We start from the raw sequence: 17,368 nt of genomic DNA, 5'->3' as shown, positions 1-17,368 counted from the left end.
GGAGACAATAGAACACATACTTTGCGGTGTGCCCTCAATATGCGACCGAGCGAAGGACACTAAAACGTAGTGTTGACTGTTTGGACTCCCGCCCCTTTTCGGAAGCCAAGGTTTTAGGCGCATGGAGAAGCGTTGATCATGCCCAGCGCACCATACGATCACTTTTGAACTTTATGGGTGAGACGGGCTTAGACGGTCGTCTCTAGGAACTGTGCGGTGTGCAGTGCGCGAAATGTGTTTGTGGGATGACATTCTGTGTGGACAACACTACTCCTGCGTGTAGTGTGTGAAAAGTGCACAACCGCGTATTGGACAACGTGTGTAAATAGTAGCTCATTGTACGATATGATAATCACCTGTCACCTACCTCTCTCTGTATCTCCCATTTCCCCTTACCCCAGTGAGGAGTAGCAGGCTAGAGACACGCTCTCCAGGCCGACCTCTCCTCCCTTCTCTTCATTAAAATCTACTCTCTCTCTCTCTCTAAATCTAAGTAAACGGGCCTCGAGCGTTTTCGCCATCATCTAAAATGCGGCTGCCGCATTTGTTGCTTCATTTGTTGCGCATTTGTTGCTTCAGAATGGCCGCCACATTCTCGCCCAAAACTTCACAGTGTGTCAAAGCCTTGACAAACACCGTGACAGTTTTTTTCCATATGCAGACATGATTCGCTGTAAATTACCAACCCAAACGGAAGCGCCCAGGAATGAAACTGTGATAGTAGCACCGGTTTCATGAACTATGTCAGCGCGCAGCGACGAGAACAAAGGGTGCGTAAGTGGGGGGAGGGGGTTTGAACCCCCCAACCCCCCCCCCCCCTGGCTACGCCCCTGGCTTATGACATATCGTTGAGTAGATTTTGTTGAATTACTGTTTGGTTATCATTCATGCAGCATTGTAATGGTGTTGCGATAGTTCTGTTGACCAGTTGTTGAGTCATTATTGACACAACATTGAAATATACATTGTGCCACGGTTAAGATAGCATTGAGATTTCGTAACTCGCCATTGAAATATGATTGACATGTCGTTGGGCTAGTGCATTATTGATCATTTAATTTTGAAATTGCTTTACTATCCACACTTGCATGCCAGGGTGCCTGTTCGTAACTTTCCCTAATACGAACAAAAGCAAAGGAGAAACTGACCTAATTCAGGTACCTTTATTTGCACCAAAGATACATGCACATGAAACAATATTAAGTACATAAGCCACAACTGCATGGAATCTAGAAACACAGGCTAGTGCCTACAGAACTCTTAACAGTGTAAATACATCTGAAATACATTGGAACTCAATTAGAACAGTCACTGTGGTCTTCTCTTGTGACGTATGTTTATGACTAGAAGGCAAAGTGACTCAAAGGCAGACCTTAAGCATACCCTTGTAACTAACTTTGAACACATGAACTCTTGACATGCATGTGTAAATACAAAAATGAAGACCACTGGATACCTTACACAGTAAAATGTTGCACACACACAGTAAACACTCACAGAATGTACGGCTGCCTGTGAGTAGGCAAAATAAGTGAACTGGAAACAAATGACTTGGTGTATATATCACCTGGTAGATATATGTCGCATAGTCACGTGACATATAGATGTCACGTAGTAGTGACGCTGAAGTAAACAGTAGTAAAACTGTGTATGACGAAACTGGTTGTTTATTGGGCGAACCTGTGCCCACAAAAGCAAGCTACACTCGAAGCACAACGAAAGCGGCGAACACAGTCGGCGGTCGTCGAAATCTGATCAGCGGCGCGACGCGTCGGCTTTTATACCTGAGCCATGGAAGGTTCCAGATTAATCCCTGATGTCCGCGTGTCTTCCAGAAAGTTCTAGACAATTCGCGTCGGTCACACAATCAGATAACATAAGCGTCGGTGAAAACAGGCAACGAAAAGAAGCATCGATAACGTTCTAGAAACTTCCGATACAGGCGCGTCCTGCGCCGAGCGATAACGTTTAACATTTGTTAGCCGGTGGAAAGGGGCCACCGGTGAAAGATAAACATGTATACGTGTCATTACCCTCCCCTTAAAAAGCATCGTCCCGATGCTACAAACACGAAGGCGAAAACAAAACCACGCGTACAGATAGGGACAAAAATAACAAAGCAACAAAGGACTTAAGTTCCTCAGCGGGCGTAGAAAGGCTTAAGACGCACACGTGGATGACTTCAGGTCGTGCGCGGCGCCACTGTGATTGCGAAATACCGTCCGGCACGACCTCATAGTCCAGTGCGCCAATAAGTCGGATGATCTTATATGGTCCGAAATAGCGACGTAAGAGTTTCTCGCTAAGTCCTCGTCGGGGTATCGGAGTCCAGACCCAAACATGGTCTCCGGGCTGGTACTCGACGTAGCGTCGTCGAAGATTGTATTGTCGGCTGTCGGTTCTCTGCTGGTTCTTGATGCGCAGGCGGGCGAGCTGTCAACCTTCTTCGGCACGCTGCAAATTGGTGGCAACGTCGAGATTTTCTTCGTCGGAGACATCCGGTAGCATGGCGTCAAGCGTCTTTGCCGGTTTCCTTCCGTAGACCAGGGGCCGTATTCTGTAACGCTTCAGTTTTCGAAGGATTCGGTTTGGCGGTGGCGTCACATTGGGGCGGTCCGTTGACGTAATGAAAACAAGTGAAAGGACAGAGACCAATCGGCGCGAAGGTTTCTTTTTGTGGCAGTGAACGTCACAAACCGAGTAAAAATATAGCAATTTACGAGCGCTTCTTGGTAAATAAAAATAATTTGTTCATGGTATTGATGAGGTTTACGTTTTTCATCATGAAACGTGTGTGAGTTGTACTGGCGGTGGGTGACTTAAGGAATTTTGTTTACTTCGGTTGACCCATTTATGCCGCTAGGTGGGACGTCGTACGCTAACTTCGCGTTGCGGCCAAAATACACACTCAAGTTCCTCGCACAGTCGGAGCGCTGTCTCTTTTGAGAATCTGAATTGTCGCCGGAATCCCTCGTCTGTCATCTCAAAGGCGTCTTGTCGACGTCGAGGTTGTCGCTGTCTGTCACGGAGGCTCGCTAAAAGCACGATAACAGGCGCCACAGGCACCGCACACGCCGTCATTTTGCTACGAGTGCCGCGATCTCGCCCGTGCACATGGCACGCACAGGCTCTGCACACGGCACACCGCGCTTCGGATCAGACCGAAGCAGCGCGCGCGGCTTCGCTTCGTAGCAGACGACAAATTCGGTTTCCGCGTGATTGACATGTGCGTGACGTCATCAAAAAATGCGTTCGCGCCATGAGGCGATGGCGTCACCCAGGCGGCGACCAATCGCTGCACGCAAACCGAATCCTTCGAAAACCTAAACGTTACGGAATACGGCCCCAGGTTGAACGGCGCCATGTGCGTCGTTTCTTGCATGGCCGTGTTGTATGCGAAGGTCACGTACGGAAGGATAACATCCCACGTCTTGTGTTCGATGTCGACGTACATTGCCAGCATGTCGGCGATGGTCTTATTTAGGCGCTCGGTGAGGCCGTTCGTCTGCGGGTGGTAGGCGGTGGTCCGGCGTTGGCTTGTCTGGCTGTAGCGCAGGATGGCTTGAGTCAGCCGTGAAGGCCGTACCTCTGTCGGTGATGAAGACTTCTGGGACACCGTGACGCAGGAGGATGTTCTCAACGAAGAATCGGGCTACCTCGGCGGCACTGCCTTTGGGCACGGCTTTTGTTTCGGCGTAGCGGGTGAGGTAGTCCGCAGCTACGACGATCCATTTATTGCCGGACGTCGACGTCGGAAAAGGCCCCAGTAAGTCCATCCCTATCTGCTGGAACGGTCGGCGAGGTGGCTCGATCGGCAGTAGAAGTCCGGCTGGCCTTGTCGGCGGTGTTTTGCGTCGATGACAGTCTCGGCATGTCCTTACGTAATGGGCGACGTCGGCAGAGAGGTGAGGCCAGTAGTATTTTTCTTGTATCCTCGCGAGCGTGCGGGAAAAACCGAGGTGCCCAGCCGTTGGGTCGTCATGGAGAGCTTGCAGAACCTCTGGACGCAATGCTGCGGGTACCACGAGGAGGTAGTTGGCTCGGACAGGCGAGAAGTTCTTCTTTAGGAGAATGTCGTTTTGCAATAAAAACGACGCCAATCCTCGCCTGAACACCTTCGGCACAATGACGGTCTTGCCTTCCAGGTAGTCTACAAGGCTTCTTAGTTCCGGGTCGGCTCGCTGTTGTTCGGCGAATTCGTCGGCACTGATGGGTCCCAAGAAAGTTTCGTCATCCTGGTCGTCTTGTGGCGGCGGTTCGACGGGGGCGCGAGACAAGCAGTCGGCGTCAGAGTGCTTTCGCCCGGACTTGTAAACGACGGTGATGTCGAATGCTTGAAGTCTTAGACTCCATCGTGCGAGGCGACCTGAAGGATCCTTCAAGTTAGCTAGCCAACACAAGGCGTGGTGGTCGCTCACAACTTTAAAGGGCCTGCCATAGAGGTAGGGACGAAACTTTGATGTAGCCCAGATGATGGCGAGGCACTCCTTTTCTGTTGTGGAATAATTTGCTTCCGCCTTCAATAGCGACCGGCTAGCGTAACTTACAATCCTTTCTAGTCCGTCAGTCCTCTGCACAAGAACGCCGCCGAGTCCTACGCTGCTTGCGTCGGTGTGGACTTCGGTATAGGCGTATTCGTCGAAATGCGCAAGTATTGGCGGCGACTGCAGGCGTCGCTTCAGTTCTTCAAATGCTTCGACTTGCGGCGTCTCCCACTTGAACTCGACGTCGGCCTTCGTGAGGTACGTCAGTGGCTCAGCGATGCGCGAAAAGTCCTTGACGAAGCGCCTGTAGTAGGCGCACAGTCCAAGAAATCTACGCACTGCATTCTTGTCGGCGGGCGGAGGAAAGTTGGAAATGGCTGCAGTTTTCTGAGGGTCGGGGCGCACTCCAGACTTGTTGATGACGTGGCCCAAGAACAAGAGCTCCTCATATGCGAAACGGCACTTTTCTGGCTTTAACGTGAGTCCGGAGGTTTTGATTGCTTGAAGAACTGTTTCAAGGCGCCGCAGGTGTTCTTCGAAGCTTGAGGCAAACACAACGACGTCGTCCAAATAGACGAGGCAAGTCTGCCACTTCAAGCCTGCCAGTACTGTATCTATGACGCGTTGGAAAGTCGCAGGTGCCGAGCAAAGACCAAACGGCATGACCTTGAACTTGAACAGTCCGTCTGGTGTTATAAGCGCAGTCTTCTCCCGGTCCCTCTCGTCGACTTCGATTTGCCAGTAGCCGGTTTTGAGGTCCATCGACGAAAAATACTTTGCGTTGTAGAGTCGATCCAAGGCGTCGTCAATCCGTGGGAGGGGGTATACGTCCTTCTTCGTGATCTTGTTGAGGCGACGATAATCGACGCAGAAACGTAGGGTTCCATCCTTCTTCTTCACTAACACCACGGGGGACGCCCACGGACTCTTGGACGGCTGGATGATGTCGCGTAGCATTTCGTCGACTTGTTGCCTTATGGCTTCACGTTCGCGCGCCGAAACTCGGTACGGGCTCTGACGCAGTGGGCGGACATTTTCGTCGGTGATGATGCGGTGCTTGGCGACAGGGGTTTGTCGAACTTTTGACGACGACGAGAAGCAGTCCTTGTATTGCAGGATCAGAGCTTTTAGTTGTTCTTTCTTATGCCTGGGAAGGTTCTGATTGACGTCGAAAGTTGGTTCAGGTATTATAGTCGTCGTTGCAGGTGCACTGGAATCCGTGAAGGCGAAAGCACTGCTGGCTTGTACTATTTCGTCGATGTAGGCGACCGTGGTGCCTTTGTTAATGTGCTTGTATTCAGGGCTGAAGTTCGTGAGCATCACCCTTGCTTTCCCTGCACGTAGCTCAGCTATGCCTCTAGCGACGCAAATTTCACGGTCGAGCAGTAGGTGATGATCGCCCTCGATGATGCCCTCCATGTCTGCAAGCACTTCCGTACCGACGGAAATCATTACGCTGGAGCGAGGCGGAACGGTGACTTGTTCTTCAAGCACATTCAAGGCATGGTAACTTATGCTTGTATCCGGTGGTATCGCGTTGTGTGTTGAAAGCGTTATCGACTTGGACCTTAAGTCGATGACTGCACCGTGTTGATTTAGAAAGTCCATGCCTAGGATGACATCCCTGGAGCAGTGCTGCAGGATTACGAAGTTCGCCGGGTAAGTGCGGTTGTTTACCGTGACTCGCGCTGTGCAGATTCCAGTCGGCGTTATTAGGTGGCCTCCCGCTGTCCGGATATCGGGTCCTTGCCAGGCTGTTTTCACCTTCTTCAACTTGGCGGCGAACGCGCGACTGAAGACGGAATAGTCGGCACCAGTGTCGACGAGAGCGGTGACCTTATGACCATCGATGAGCACGTCTACATCCGTAGACCGGCGTCTAGCGTTGCGGTTAATTCGTGACGTCGGATCACGGCTGCGTCGGCTTGCTCTGCTGCTGCTACGTCGCGTCGGAAGGTCTTCTTTCTGCGGCGAAGTGCTGTCAAGGCTGTTGCTAGGCGGCATGCTGATGTCTCGTCGTGATGATTCGCGAATCGTCGTCGTCGTCGGCGGAGGATCTTCGGCATTGCGTCGTACAGCAACCGCACCTCCATCGGTTGCTGCCTTTAGTTTCCCGGGTAACGGCCCGGAGATCGGCCCCAGGTGGGACCGGTGTACTGACGGCGATGCGGCGAGATGTAGCGGCCTGGTGACGGCGAGCGTGAGGGTCGTCGTGGTTGCCACTGGGCTCCGACGAGGTAGTCGGCGATGTCACGTGGTAGCTCGCAAAGCTGTGGACGCGGCGCGTTGACGGCGAACCCTCGTAGGCCCATCTCGCGGTATGGGCATCGGCGGTAGAAATGGCCGGCTTCCCCGCAGTGATAGCAGAGCGGGCGGTGGTCGGGGGCGCGACAAATGTCTGTCTTCCTTTGGTAGCTGAGCTGGGCGACGGGCGGGCGTGCTGGCGGCGGCGGCGGTGGACGACGGAACTGCGGCGTTACGGGGCCCTGGCGCAAGCGCGGAGGGGGGCCTTCACGACGGGCGATGGCGGCGTAGGTCATCGCTTCCGGCTGGGGTTGCGGTGATTCGGGAAGTCCTAGCAATTGCTGGATTTCCTCCCGCACGATATCGGCGATGGAAGCAACTTGAGGCTGTGACGACGATAGCAACTTCTGCAGCTCCTCGCGTACTATCGCCCTGATGGTGTCTCGTAGGTCATGGGAGAGTCCTTGGACTTCGGCGTACTGTGGCGCCGAACGGCTATTGTATTGCCTGTTGCGCATGTCCAGTGCTTTCTCGATTGTAGTAGCCTCCGAGAGAAAGTCTTGGACTGTCGTTGGTGGATTCCGCACAAGTCCGGCGAATAGCTCCTGCTTAACTCCCCGCGTGAGCATGCGAAATTTCTTGTCTTCTGGCATAGCGGGGTCGGCGTGCCGGAATAATCGAGTCATTTCTTCAGTGTACATACCGATGCTCTCATTCGGGAGCTGTACACGGTTTTCCAGCAAGGCTGCAGCTTTTTCTTTACGGACGACGCTAGTGAAGGTGTCCACGAATGCGGCTCGGAAGAGGTCCCAGGTTGTTAGTGCACGCTCCCTATTCTCGAACCAGGTTCTGGCGCCGTCTTCAAGCGAGAAGTAAACATGGCGCAGCTTGTCGTCGCAGTCCCACTTGTTGAACGTAGAGACCCTGTCGTATGCCTCCAGCCAGCTTTCGGGGTGATCCGCGGAAAGTCGGCGGCTCCCTGGGTTGTTGCATCACGATTGCAGATGTTGGCGCAGGGGCTGTCATGGTAGTTGCTGCCGAGGTCGTGACTTTTGTCTTCTTGGTCGCTGTGGTCTTCTCGGGAAGAAGTCCGTACTCCGGCAGAAGTCCTTCCTGCCTACGGCTAGCTCGCTGGTCCTTGGCGACGTTGGCGCTGTCCTTCGGTTTCGGGCTTGGATCACGGCTTTGCGGGGGCGTTCGCTGCATGAACGCCCTAGCACCTCCACCAGATGTCACGTAGTAGTGACGCTGAAGTAAACAGTAGTAAAACTGTGTATGACGAAACTAGTTGTTTATTGGGCGAACCTGTGCCCACAAAAGCAAGCTACACTCGAAGCACAACGAAAGCGGCGAACACAGTCGGCGGTCGTCGAAATCTGATCAGCGGCGCGACGCGTCGGCTTTTATACCTGAGTCATCGAAGGTTCCAGATTAATCCCTGATGCCCGCGTGTCTTCCAGAAAGTTCTAGACAATTCGCGTCGGTCACACAATCAGATAACATAAGCGTCGGTGAAAACAGGCAACGAAAAGAAGCATCGATAACGTTCTAGAAACTTCCGATACAGGCGCGTCCTGCGCCGAGCGATAACGTTTAACATTTGTTAGCCGGTGGAAAGGGGCCACCGGTGAAAGATAAACATGTATACGTGTCAATATATATATATATATATATATATATATATATATATATATATATATACAAAATACCCGAATCGTGTTTTTCAGAGGTAAACTTCCAAAACATTTGTGCTCTAAAAGCAGCTTATCTCCCCGGCATAAGTCATGAACTGCACAGTATTTTATTTCTTATGTTATTTTTGGGTACGGAAGAGCTTAATGGTGGCATTTGCTGAATTTAGTGAGCTCATCAGTGAATATTTTTCTGGCCTTGCACAAAGCTAATGAAAGCATTTCTTTCATTTGAAAGAAATGAGACGCAGCAACTAAGTGGTACCCCGGTCAATAAAGAGCTAATGCAAGGCTAATACTATAAATGGTATAATAAAATGACATAAAATACTTATTTAGCGCAGAAAACTGGAGTGACACACAACTAACGCAATTCCCAACAGTGAAATAAATCGTCACCTGCACCTGCATCATCATCTTAAGAGCCCAGAACGACTCATTATAAAGCATGTAAGCATATAAAGCATTATAGAGTGAGAGCGACCTGTGTTGCTCTCACTCTATTTCGCGTTTGTACACTCTCACATTAATTACTGCATAACCTCCTGGGGTAATACGTACAGTACTCACCTAAAACCCTTACAAACTATCCAGAACCAGGCTATTAGAGTAATCACGTCGAGTCCACACACCGCCAATGCTAAACAGCTACTACAAGAAAATAACATTCTTGACGTTGCCGTCCTTGTCAAGTTCAACCTTGCCACTTTTCTTTTCAAACTAATAAATGACAAGATCACATTGTCGCTATTTCCTATGTCATCTCTAACGAACATCAATCCAACACGTCTCGCGCTTCATAATAACTTCATTCTACCCAAAGTACGTACTAATTATGGCAAACAGACCGTTCACTTTGCAGCCATATCATCATGGAATACATTACCATTTGTCATAAAACTACAGAAAGCCAATATTCATGGTTTTGCCATGAATTGAAAAATGTTTTGTTATGTGATATGTATGTGACATAGTGTACTGTATAACCCGCTTTCGTTTTAGACCTGCCGTTCTTATGTACGTCAACATGTTGCTTAAGTTGTTCTTTAATTTTTCTTTTTTTCCCATTTCTTTTCCCTGCACTTATATGTTAGTTCTACCTAGTTTTATTATATTACTTACTGCCGATACACTGTTGACTACAAATATCGTTATTTACTTATGTCTGTATTATTATTTATCATTTTTGCAATTGTACTCATTCAGCTACCGTTCTTGCCATTGTAACTTTTATGTTAACCATGAACAGGAGGTCCCAATTCAGTTTTTGCTATGGGACCTCCTTCTGTATACCTCTATCTGCAAAACCTTTTTGTGAATTATTAAAAAATTTGATTGATTGATTGATGAGAAAAGGTTCCAATAACTGCACAGCCAGATTGGAGAGCTAGTGAAAAACCTAAATAAATGCACTTACAAAACACCATTTACCACACTTGCGCACATAAATATATAAAATTCCACCAGCATTTCGCTGCATAAAATATATAAAAGTTGCGACAAAGCAGTAACTGACAGACTGAGGGATCCATGTTGAAAACAAATTCCATCGAAAGTGAGATACATGCATATTTAATCTGACAGAAAACGTCTTTCCAAGCTATAATTTACAAAAATTGTACAACAAAGTTAAGAACAAAGAAGATGAGAAGCTATACTATTCTTGCAGAAATGAATAGTGCAAATAACTTAATGTATCTCAATTTTACGGATACTTTGGCAATTTGGTGCACATACATACTTTACAAACAGCTCAAACAAAGATGAGAACTGTGAAATAAGGTAGGAACACACACTAACGCTGACTCAACTAGAAGTTTGTTCGTGACGACAAAGATACTAAGCCCACTGGCCAACTTGACAAAGAAATAGCCACGCAAGTGCGGCAGACACAGCCCGGTGCGACAAAAAAGGGAACGAAAGACTGGTTTGTAGAATAAATGTGCAGGTAAAGAAACAAAAACAAAAAAAGTGACAGATTTGGCCTATAAGTGATACCAGCTAACCCCCCCCCCCCCCCCCCCCAAGGAAAGCTCTTTTAAAAATACCAACTCCTTGCCACTAAGAGCAACAGATAGTTTATGCATTTGTCTTCTTTGCAATCAATAAATAAGGCTTCCATAATTTCTATTGTGTTCTGGTCTTTGTGATGAAACAATTGTTCGTTCTACCCCTCACACCAGAGAACACAATTTTGTTTTATTACAAAGGTCACGCATACATGGTTTCTCATCTTTGTCAAGTTTCAATGTGTTTTAAACCTGTCTTCAAGAATAAACTTCTAGTTGAGTCGGCGCTTGTATGTGTTCCTACTTATTTCATTATCATCGTCTGTTTGTGCTGCTGTTTAAAGTACGCATTTACCACTTGGTTAGGCTGATAAACATTCTGACAAGAAAAAGGAACCAGCTCCACTCAAAAGGTAGCCAATTCTTTACAACTAAAAGGCAGAGCAAATCGAAAGTAAGCCTTCACAGCGTCACAGCGTACACCACAGGGCAGCATAAAAAATAGTTCAAATTCCCACTTGACGCAGAGTGGCAACAGAGATGCGAGCTTCCTGGTGAATCAGCCGCAGATCAATGGACGTCTCTTGTGAGAAACGATGCCAAGCTGTTCTTGACAAACGACACGTTAGCACCCGGGCATTTGGTGCATGTGTAACCTGTGGAGAAGGGAATGTAGACAGAATGAGATTATCCAAATTAAGAATCTGCCACACACTATACATAACTACGCACTAAATAGTAGTACACATTACACTGGCAATTAAAAACTTGCGTCTCTTTTAAGAGGGCCGTCGCGAAAATGAAGAAATGGGTTGTTACAGTAAATGTTACCAAGGATACGCACAGCGATGTTTGTTTCACACCGGTGAAATATATTGCCGGCTCTCTCAACAAAACGAAAGACCATGCTATAATACACAGCTGATACGAAGCAGCAGTCCGAATCTTTGGGAGCGGAAGGGCAGACCTAAAAATTTGCCGAGAGCGATGCGCGCGCGAGCGTGCTAGTGAGAACCGGCACCGCTTCTTTGAAGCTTAGTATCCGCTGCTGCGTGGCTGAGAACATTCCGCGCGATTTGTGTGCAGCCCATCGCGTACGCGTACTGTGCGCATTGCACGCTTGCGTCTGTCCATTGAGCGGTCTTCATGAACGCGCCATTCCTCGCCGCGCAAACGGTGCTCGAGTGCGGCGCTTAGCTTGAGGCGTCGATGAGCCGTCTGACGTTCCTTTCGTTTCTGCAAGCAACGCACATTCGAGTCGGCCCAGCTCAAAGAGGTATCAGAGAACGGCGGCGCGTTTGGGTTATCGCCTACTAAAAGCGTTCAGTACGCCTTAAACGGCAACACGTCACGTTTGATAAATATGCTTACTGCGGTTGGGGTGGCGATGTGTGATAAGGCAAGCCCGTTGGCGACTTTGCCGACGTCGCCACCACGCCTCTGTTCATTTACGATGTGTATCCGTGTGATCACCGCGCCGATGCAGGACGTATCGGTAGGCCGTTCTCCGCACATACCGAAAAGGCGAAATATATTTTGCAGCGCACCGCGACGTTAGCCCCAACGCTAATTGAGGTGCAGTTAACTACGCGAGAAAAGGTGCACACTAGCCGTAAGATATACAATGAGCCACTACGGATTAAGAATATTTTTTTAAATGTCGCAGTTTCGCTCCAACGGCGAAGCATCGATAGCGATAGCAAATTAGTAGACAACATTACGAACATTTCAATTGAAGCAGCGGCGGCAGCGATGCGCTAGCTTCGCGCGCTTTCGCTCCAGGGCATGCGGTTTGCCTGCCGAAAGTGAACGGTGTGCTTTACATCTCACGCTCGTCTAAGTCAAAATAAAAAAAAAATGTCAGTTTCGCCCAAAGGCGAAGTCGTTGACGAAGCCGTTGACGTCATAAGGCCGACGTCATGGCGCGATTGGGGCGAAAAAAATCGTTCTGTCGCGCACGTCGCAGAGCGATTTTCGCTGGTAGCTTTCACATGCGTTTTTGACTGCGCGATTTCCGTCGCAGCGACGCCCAAGGTTGCTCCCTGCTCACAATGTATCCATGCCTGCATCGTTAAATAAAACAACATGGAAACTAGTCGAATATTACAATATCATATTATATTTTTTGAAAATAGAATAGTAAACATGTTTTCAGCCTTTAAACGCGTTGAGACTTTGCGATCGCTTAGTCCGCAGCTGCGGCGAGTGAAAATGCTGCCCAAACCACATAAACGTGCGGCGAGGTGGGGTGGTTTTGTTTTCTACACTCTAGTCTGCTCTAGTCTCCTGCGGTACGATGGAAACCACAACTCTTCTCCTGGAGGAGTATTTGCTTCTCAAAAAGTGTCGCAGTTTCACCTGAAAGGCGAAGCATCTATTGCGATAGCAAATTTGTAGAGAGCTATACGGAGTAATGATACTAGCTTTATCAGCTGTATAAACTTCGACATGCAGCAGCACCGGAAACACGCAGAACTGTTGTCCACGCCGTCGGCGTTTTGCCCGCGTTCACACAAAATGCGTGCGGCGTTGGTGACTGTTGCCGGAGCCTCTGATATAAATACGCACTTGGTGCCGCAGCTAAACGTCGCCTCCCTTCCCTCCCCCTCCCCCCCAAGGCCTTTCGCTCGTCGGAAGAAGGCGCGTTGGCTCTACATATATGGTGATTGTAAAGGAGGAAAGAGACGCCTACTTCTGCAGCCCTTAAGGGAGCACGGCGCAGAATCCGCGTTTGTTCTCCACCGTGCGTTCACTCCCCGTGAAAGCACGCGTCCCTCGCGCCCTTTCACTCGCACATACAGCGTTGGGCGCGCGGCGACGATTTCACCTCCATTGACGTCATACGGAACCTCACGGCGACGGCGACAGCGACGGCGACGACGTCGGCGACGCCGACGGCAGAAATCTGCTTTGGAGTGTCCATATAATTGCTATCGCAATAAAAGAAGAAGCTACTATTAAGTGTGCAAGTGCCTGGCACAATTTGTAGCAATGAAGACGTTGACGACGGCGACGATCATGAGGGTACGTGTCGTATGTCGAAGGCGGCGTCAGCTCCCGACCTGGACAGCATGCAGCTTCTCCTCTTAAATGAATTGTGCGAGCTGGAGAAAAAGAAATTGTTGATAAAGCTCGAAAGCCAGAGGCGCTGGTGGGTACGTCCTATTTGGGAGAACAGGAAGCAGGAGTCGGAATTATACACAACGGTGAGTTCGAACTTGTACATTTAAAGGAAGCTTTTGCTCCGGGGCTCCCATCTAAAAACATCGAAATTGTGAAATTGTTTGTGTTGTGCAGATTCCCTTGCTGATGTCAGGAGACATGGAATACTTCAGAAAGTATTACAGAATGTCACCGGAGACCTTTGAAACCCTGCACTCGCTTGTCGAAGCAGGTTTGACAAGGCTTCATGTCGTGCGTGAACCACTGCCCTCACGTGCAGGGCTCTCTATTGCACTATATATAGCTATAGCATGCTATAGCTAAGGAGCATTGGTCTCGGTCAGTGCCTGTCACCACTTCCGATGTAGTTATCTCACGTTACTGTTTTAGCCGTTTTGACGCTGTAACTGTGATCTTCAGGAAATAACAGGGAAAGCTAATTCTGACTTGTCGTTGTCTAAATCTTCTGTTTCATTTCGGGAAGACGTCTTCATAAGCCACAAAAAATTGTTTCGCGCGTATACGCCTTGTACTGTGTTACATAGAGGGTGTCCCAGCTATCACGCAGCACGATTTAAAAGGTTGTCGCAGTTTCACCTGAAAGGCGAAGCATCAATTGCGATAGCAAATTTGTATAGAGCTATACGGAGTAATGATAGTAGCTTTATCAGCTGTATAAACTTGGACATGCAGCAGCACCGGCAGCACGCAGAACTCTTGTCGACGCTGTCGGCGTTTTGCCTGCGTTCGCACAAAATGCGTGCGGCGTTGGTGAGTGTTGCCGGAGCCTCTGATATAAATAGGCACTTGGTGCCGCAGCTAAACGTCGCCTCCCTTCCCTCCCCCTCCCCCCCCACGGCCTTTCGTGCGTCAGAAGAAAGCGCGTTTGCTCTACATATATGGTGATTGTAAAGGAGGAAAGAGACGCCTACTTCTGCAGCCCGTAAGGGAGCACGGCACAGAACGCGCGTTTGTTCTCCGCCGTGCGTTCACTCCCCATGAAAGCGCGCGTCCCTCGCGCCCTTTCACTCGCACATACAGCGTTCGGCGGCGCGCGGCGACGATTTCATCTCCATTGACGTCATACGGAACCTCACGCCGACGGCGACGGCGACGGCAGAAATCTGCTTTGGAGTGTCCATATAATTGCTATCGCAATAAAAAAGAGGAACGCAGAATTGCCGCGCGACTGGCAATTCGAGGCACTTTGCGTGTATTCGCGGGCTTCTTTCACGCTCGGAAAAACACTTTTATGTAGCACGTATTGAGCTGTATCGGAAGTTTTTCACGTAGCTCTACAATTTTCTCATTGACACTTTGATAATTAGGACAGTACTTCTCAAGTTATATATAGATAAATAATTACAATTAGCTAATTAAATTTTAGTAACGAAAAGGTTACTGCCGGCTACTTCAGTGCACTGGAAACAATATGCACTAGGCTTTCTTCGCGTAACGCCGTTCCTCTTTCTTTAAATCGTGCTGTATGATAGCTGGGACACCCTGTATATAGGCAATGGATATGCTATTAACTTTACATTCATTATTGCTGTCTGTTCAAAATAGAAAAACAATGCAGAACACGTAATGTTGTTCAAACCTTCATTATACCTTGTGCTGTATTTTTGTATTCTTGCATCGAGATGGCACTACCTCCACGGAGGCAACCTCTGCCCTCGGTGATTGACGAAGAGCAGGGCGTCGCTCCTGTTGTGTTTACATTTTGGAGCTGGGGTGGAGTTTTGACGACGAGAGGGGACGGACCGTGGGTGCATGTGTGTGACCTCTTCAGACCTGACAAAGCGGACAGTGTGCCCGTCCTGCGTACTTGTGATTTGTCCGTTCTTTTTGCACTGCTCGTCAAGGTGTCTTATTAGGCTGCGATGTGTTCATTGTTCTCCTGTATTGCTGAACATAATATAAGCTTCCTTTAACTTTTCCTTTACACCATGTTCTTTGTTATCAATCTTTCATACCTTGTTCTTCAGGTACCTCGCATCTGGCATGTACATGCAAGATGTTGCTATTAGCTTCAGGGTTGGCATCTCAACAGTGGCGACCATTGTGCATCACGTGTGCAGGCTGCTGTGGAGAACACTGCAACCTTTGTACCTAAAGGTACGCATTGAGCCACTGTACATGGAGGTGGTTTATTACTGTAATGGTTACAAACTTCGACTCCGGCAGCTAGTTTTCAGCAGTACCTCTGTGCCTGGACTAGCTTGCTTCGGTCACACTTCTATCGAACAATTTTTTTTCCACAACCTAAGAGCAACTTCTTTTGTATGTGTGAAGGTGCCGACAACGGAAGCCTGGCAGGAGGTAGCGCAAGGATTCGAGGAAAAATGGAATTTCCCTCACTGTATTGGAGCTGTCGACGGCAAGCATGTTCAGATACAAGCCCCTCCTCATTCAGGCAGCTTGTATTACAACTACAAGGTAATTAATTCGGTAAGTCACATTTGCATAACATGTGCTTATGGTTTCATTTTCTTACTCCATCGTGCTCATAGCCGCTGTTGACAGCAATTTGAAATTCATATGTGTTGATGTTGGGGCTTATGAACGTCAAAGTGATGGTGGCACATTGTCTGCTTCTTGCTTTGGAAAATCTCTAGAAAAGGGCTTGCTGGGCCTTCCATCTCCGAAGCAGCTGCCTGGCACAAACATTGTTGCTCCTCACGTCTTCATCGGGGACGAAGCATTTCAACTTCGTCCAGATTTTCTGCGGCCATATTCTGGGAGGGGCCAGGATGAAAGCAAGCGCATCTTTAATTACCGTCTAAGCAGAGCCAGGTAACTAAAAGCACAAAATTTGCCCTTGCGTATGTTGAATTATTTTTTTTACTTCAATTTGCAGGAGGTGCGTTGAAAATGCTTTTGGAGTGATGGCCTCCCGATTCAGGATCTTTCGACGTGCCATCAATCTGCAACCACAAAATGCAGACTACGTTGTCATGGCGTGTTGTGTCCTGCACAACTTCTTGCGTGATGACGTGATCTACATGACGGCGAACTATGTCGACAGTGAAGATGCATATGGCAACATCACCAGTGGCCAGTGGCGCACCACCCAGGACAGTGGCACCTCAGCAATGTTCAGTCTGCAACCTTCCACTGGGCACAATTATACAAGGACGGCAGCGGAAACAAGAGACCTTTTCTGCTCATACTTTGTGAGTAGGGAGGGTTCCGTGCCTTGGCAACGGGCGTCTCCTGGTCTGCGGCCGTGAGAGACAAAACAAGCAGCCACCAGGTTTTGCTGGATGTGCTGTCTGCTAGCCGCTTCTTGTTTGACGTGTGGCACAGTGACAGTTCGCATAAGTCAATAAATATATAAATGAAAACAGACATTTCTGTGTTATTGAAATACGAGCACAAAAGGTGAATTTTGTACTTTGTGTACTCCACTTGTTTGCAGGAATAATGCGGCATATTATGTCGCACTTAGCTTTCGAATGGAACAGTGCACATCAGTTGTATCTATTATTTGACTTCCATGTTTAACTTTTTGGTTCATTCATTTTTTATTACTGTATATCATTATTTTCATGTTATGCCCCCCCCCCCCCTCTTCCCTTTGTGATATTGTCAGTTAACAGGCAGAACATGAACCACTTCATTCACGTTTAAAAACTTCATTTACCTTGGTTTGTTGTAGTGCCACTGCACTGCAAACTGACACAGAGTATTAAAAAGATTATTGCTTCATTGGGGTAACAAGTTTTGGTAGATATGAAATACAAAAGGATGTCCAATAGTCAGACTGTATAGGAAC

At 48.5% G+C, this 17,368-nt stretch overlaps 1 protein-coding gene across 1 annotated transcript; it reads left to right on the top strand.

The window, feature by feature from the left end:
* The first annotated feature begins 13,769 nt into the window (after nt 1–13,769).
* On the top strand, nt 13,770–16,823 carry LOC125943650 (uncharacterized). Its single transcript, XM_049663102.1, has 3 exons — nt 13,770–13,865; nt 16,062–16,386; nt 16,451–16,823. The coding sequence occupies exons 1-3, from the start codon at nt 13,838–13,840 to the stop codon at nt 16,821–16,823; spliced, it is 726 nt and encodes a 241-aa protein (XP_049519059.1). The 5' UTR covers nt 13,770–13,837.
* Nucleotides 16,824–17,368: the final 545 nt, after the last annotated feature.

The sequence above is a fragment of the Dermacentor silvarum genome, chromosome 2 (genome assembly GCF_013339745.2).
Source record: "Dermacentor silvarum isolate Dsil-2018 chromosome 2, BIME_Dsil_1.4, whole genome shotgun sequence".
Taxonomy (NCBI): Eukaryota; Metazoa; Arthropoda; class Arachnida; order Ixodida; family Ixodidae; genus Dermacentor; species Dermacentor silvarum.
The sequence above is the reverse complement of the archived record's forward strand: the minus strand, read 5'-3'. Positions and strand labels throughout refer to the sequence as shown.

Coding starts and splice junctions, on each gene's coding strand:
- LOC125943650 (XM_049663102.1), top strand. CDS start 13,838: ATGTCGTGCGTGAACCACTGCCCTCACG. Junction 13,866..16,061: donor CGTGAACCACTGCCCTCACG/TGCAGGGCTCTC, acceptor CATTTGCATAAC/ATGTGCTTATGGTTTCATTT. Junction 16,387..16,450: donor TACCGTCTAAGCAGAGCCAG/GTAACTAAAAGC, acceptor TTCAATTTGCAG/GAGGTGCGTTGAAAATGCTT.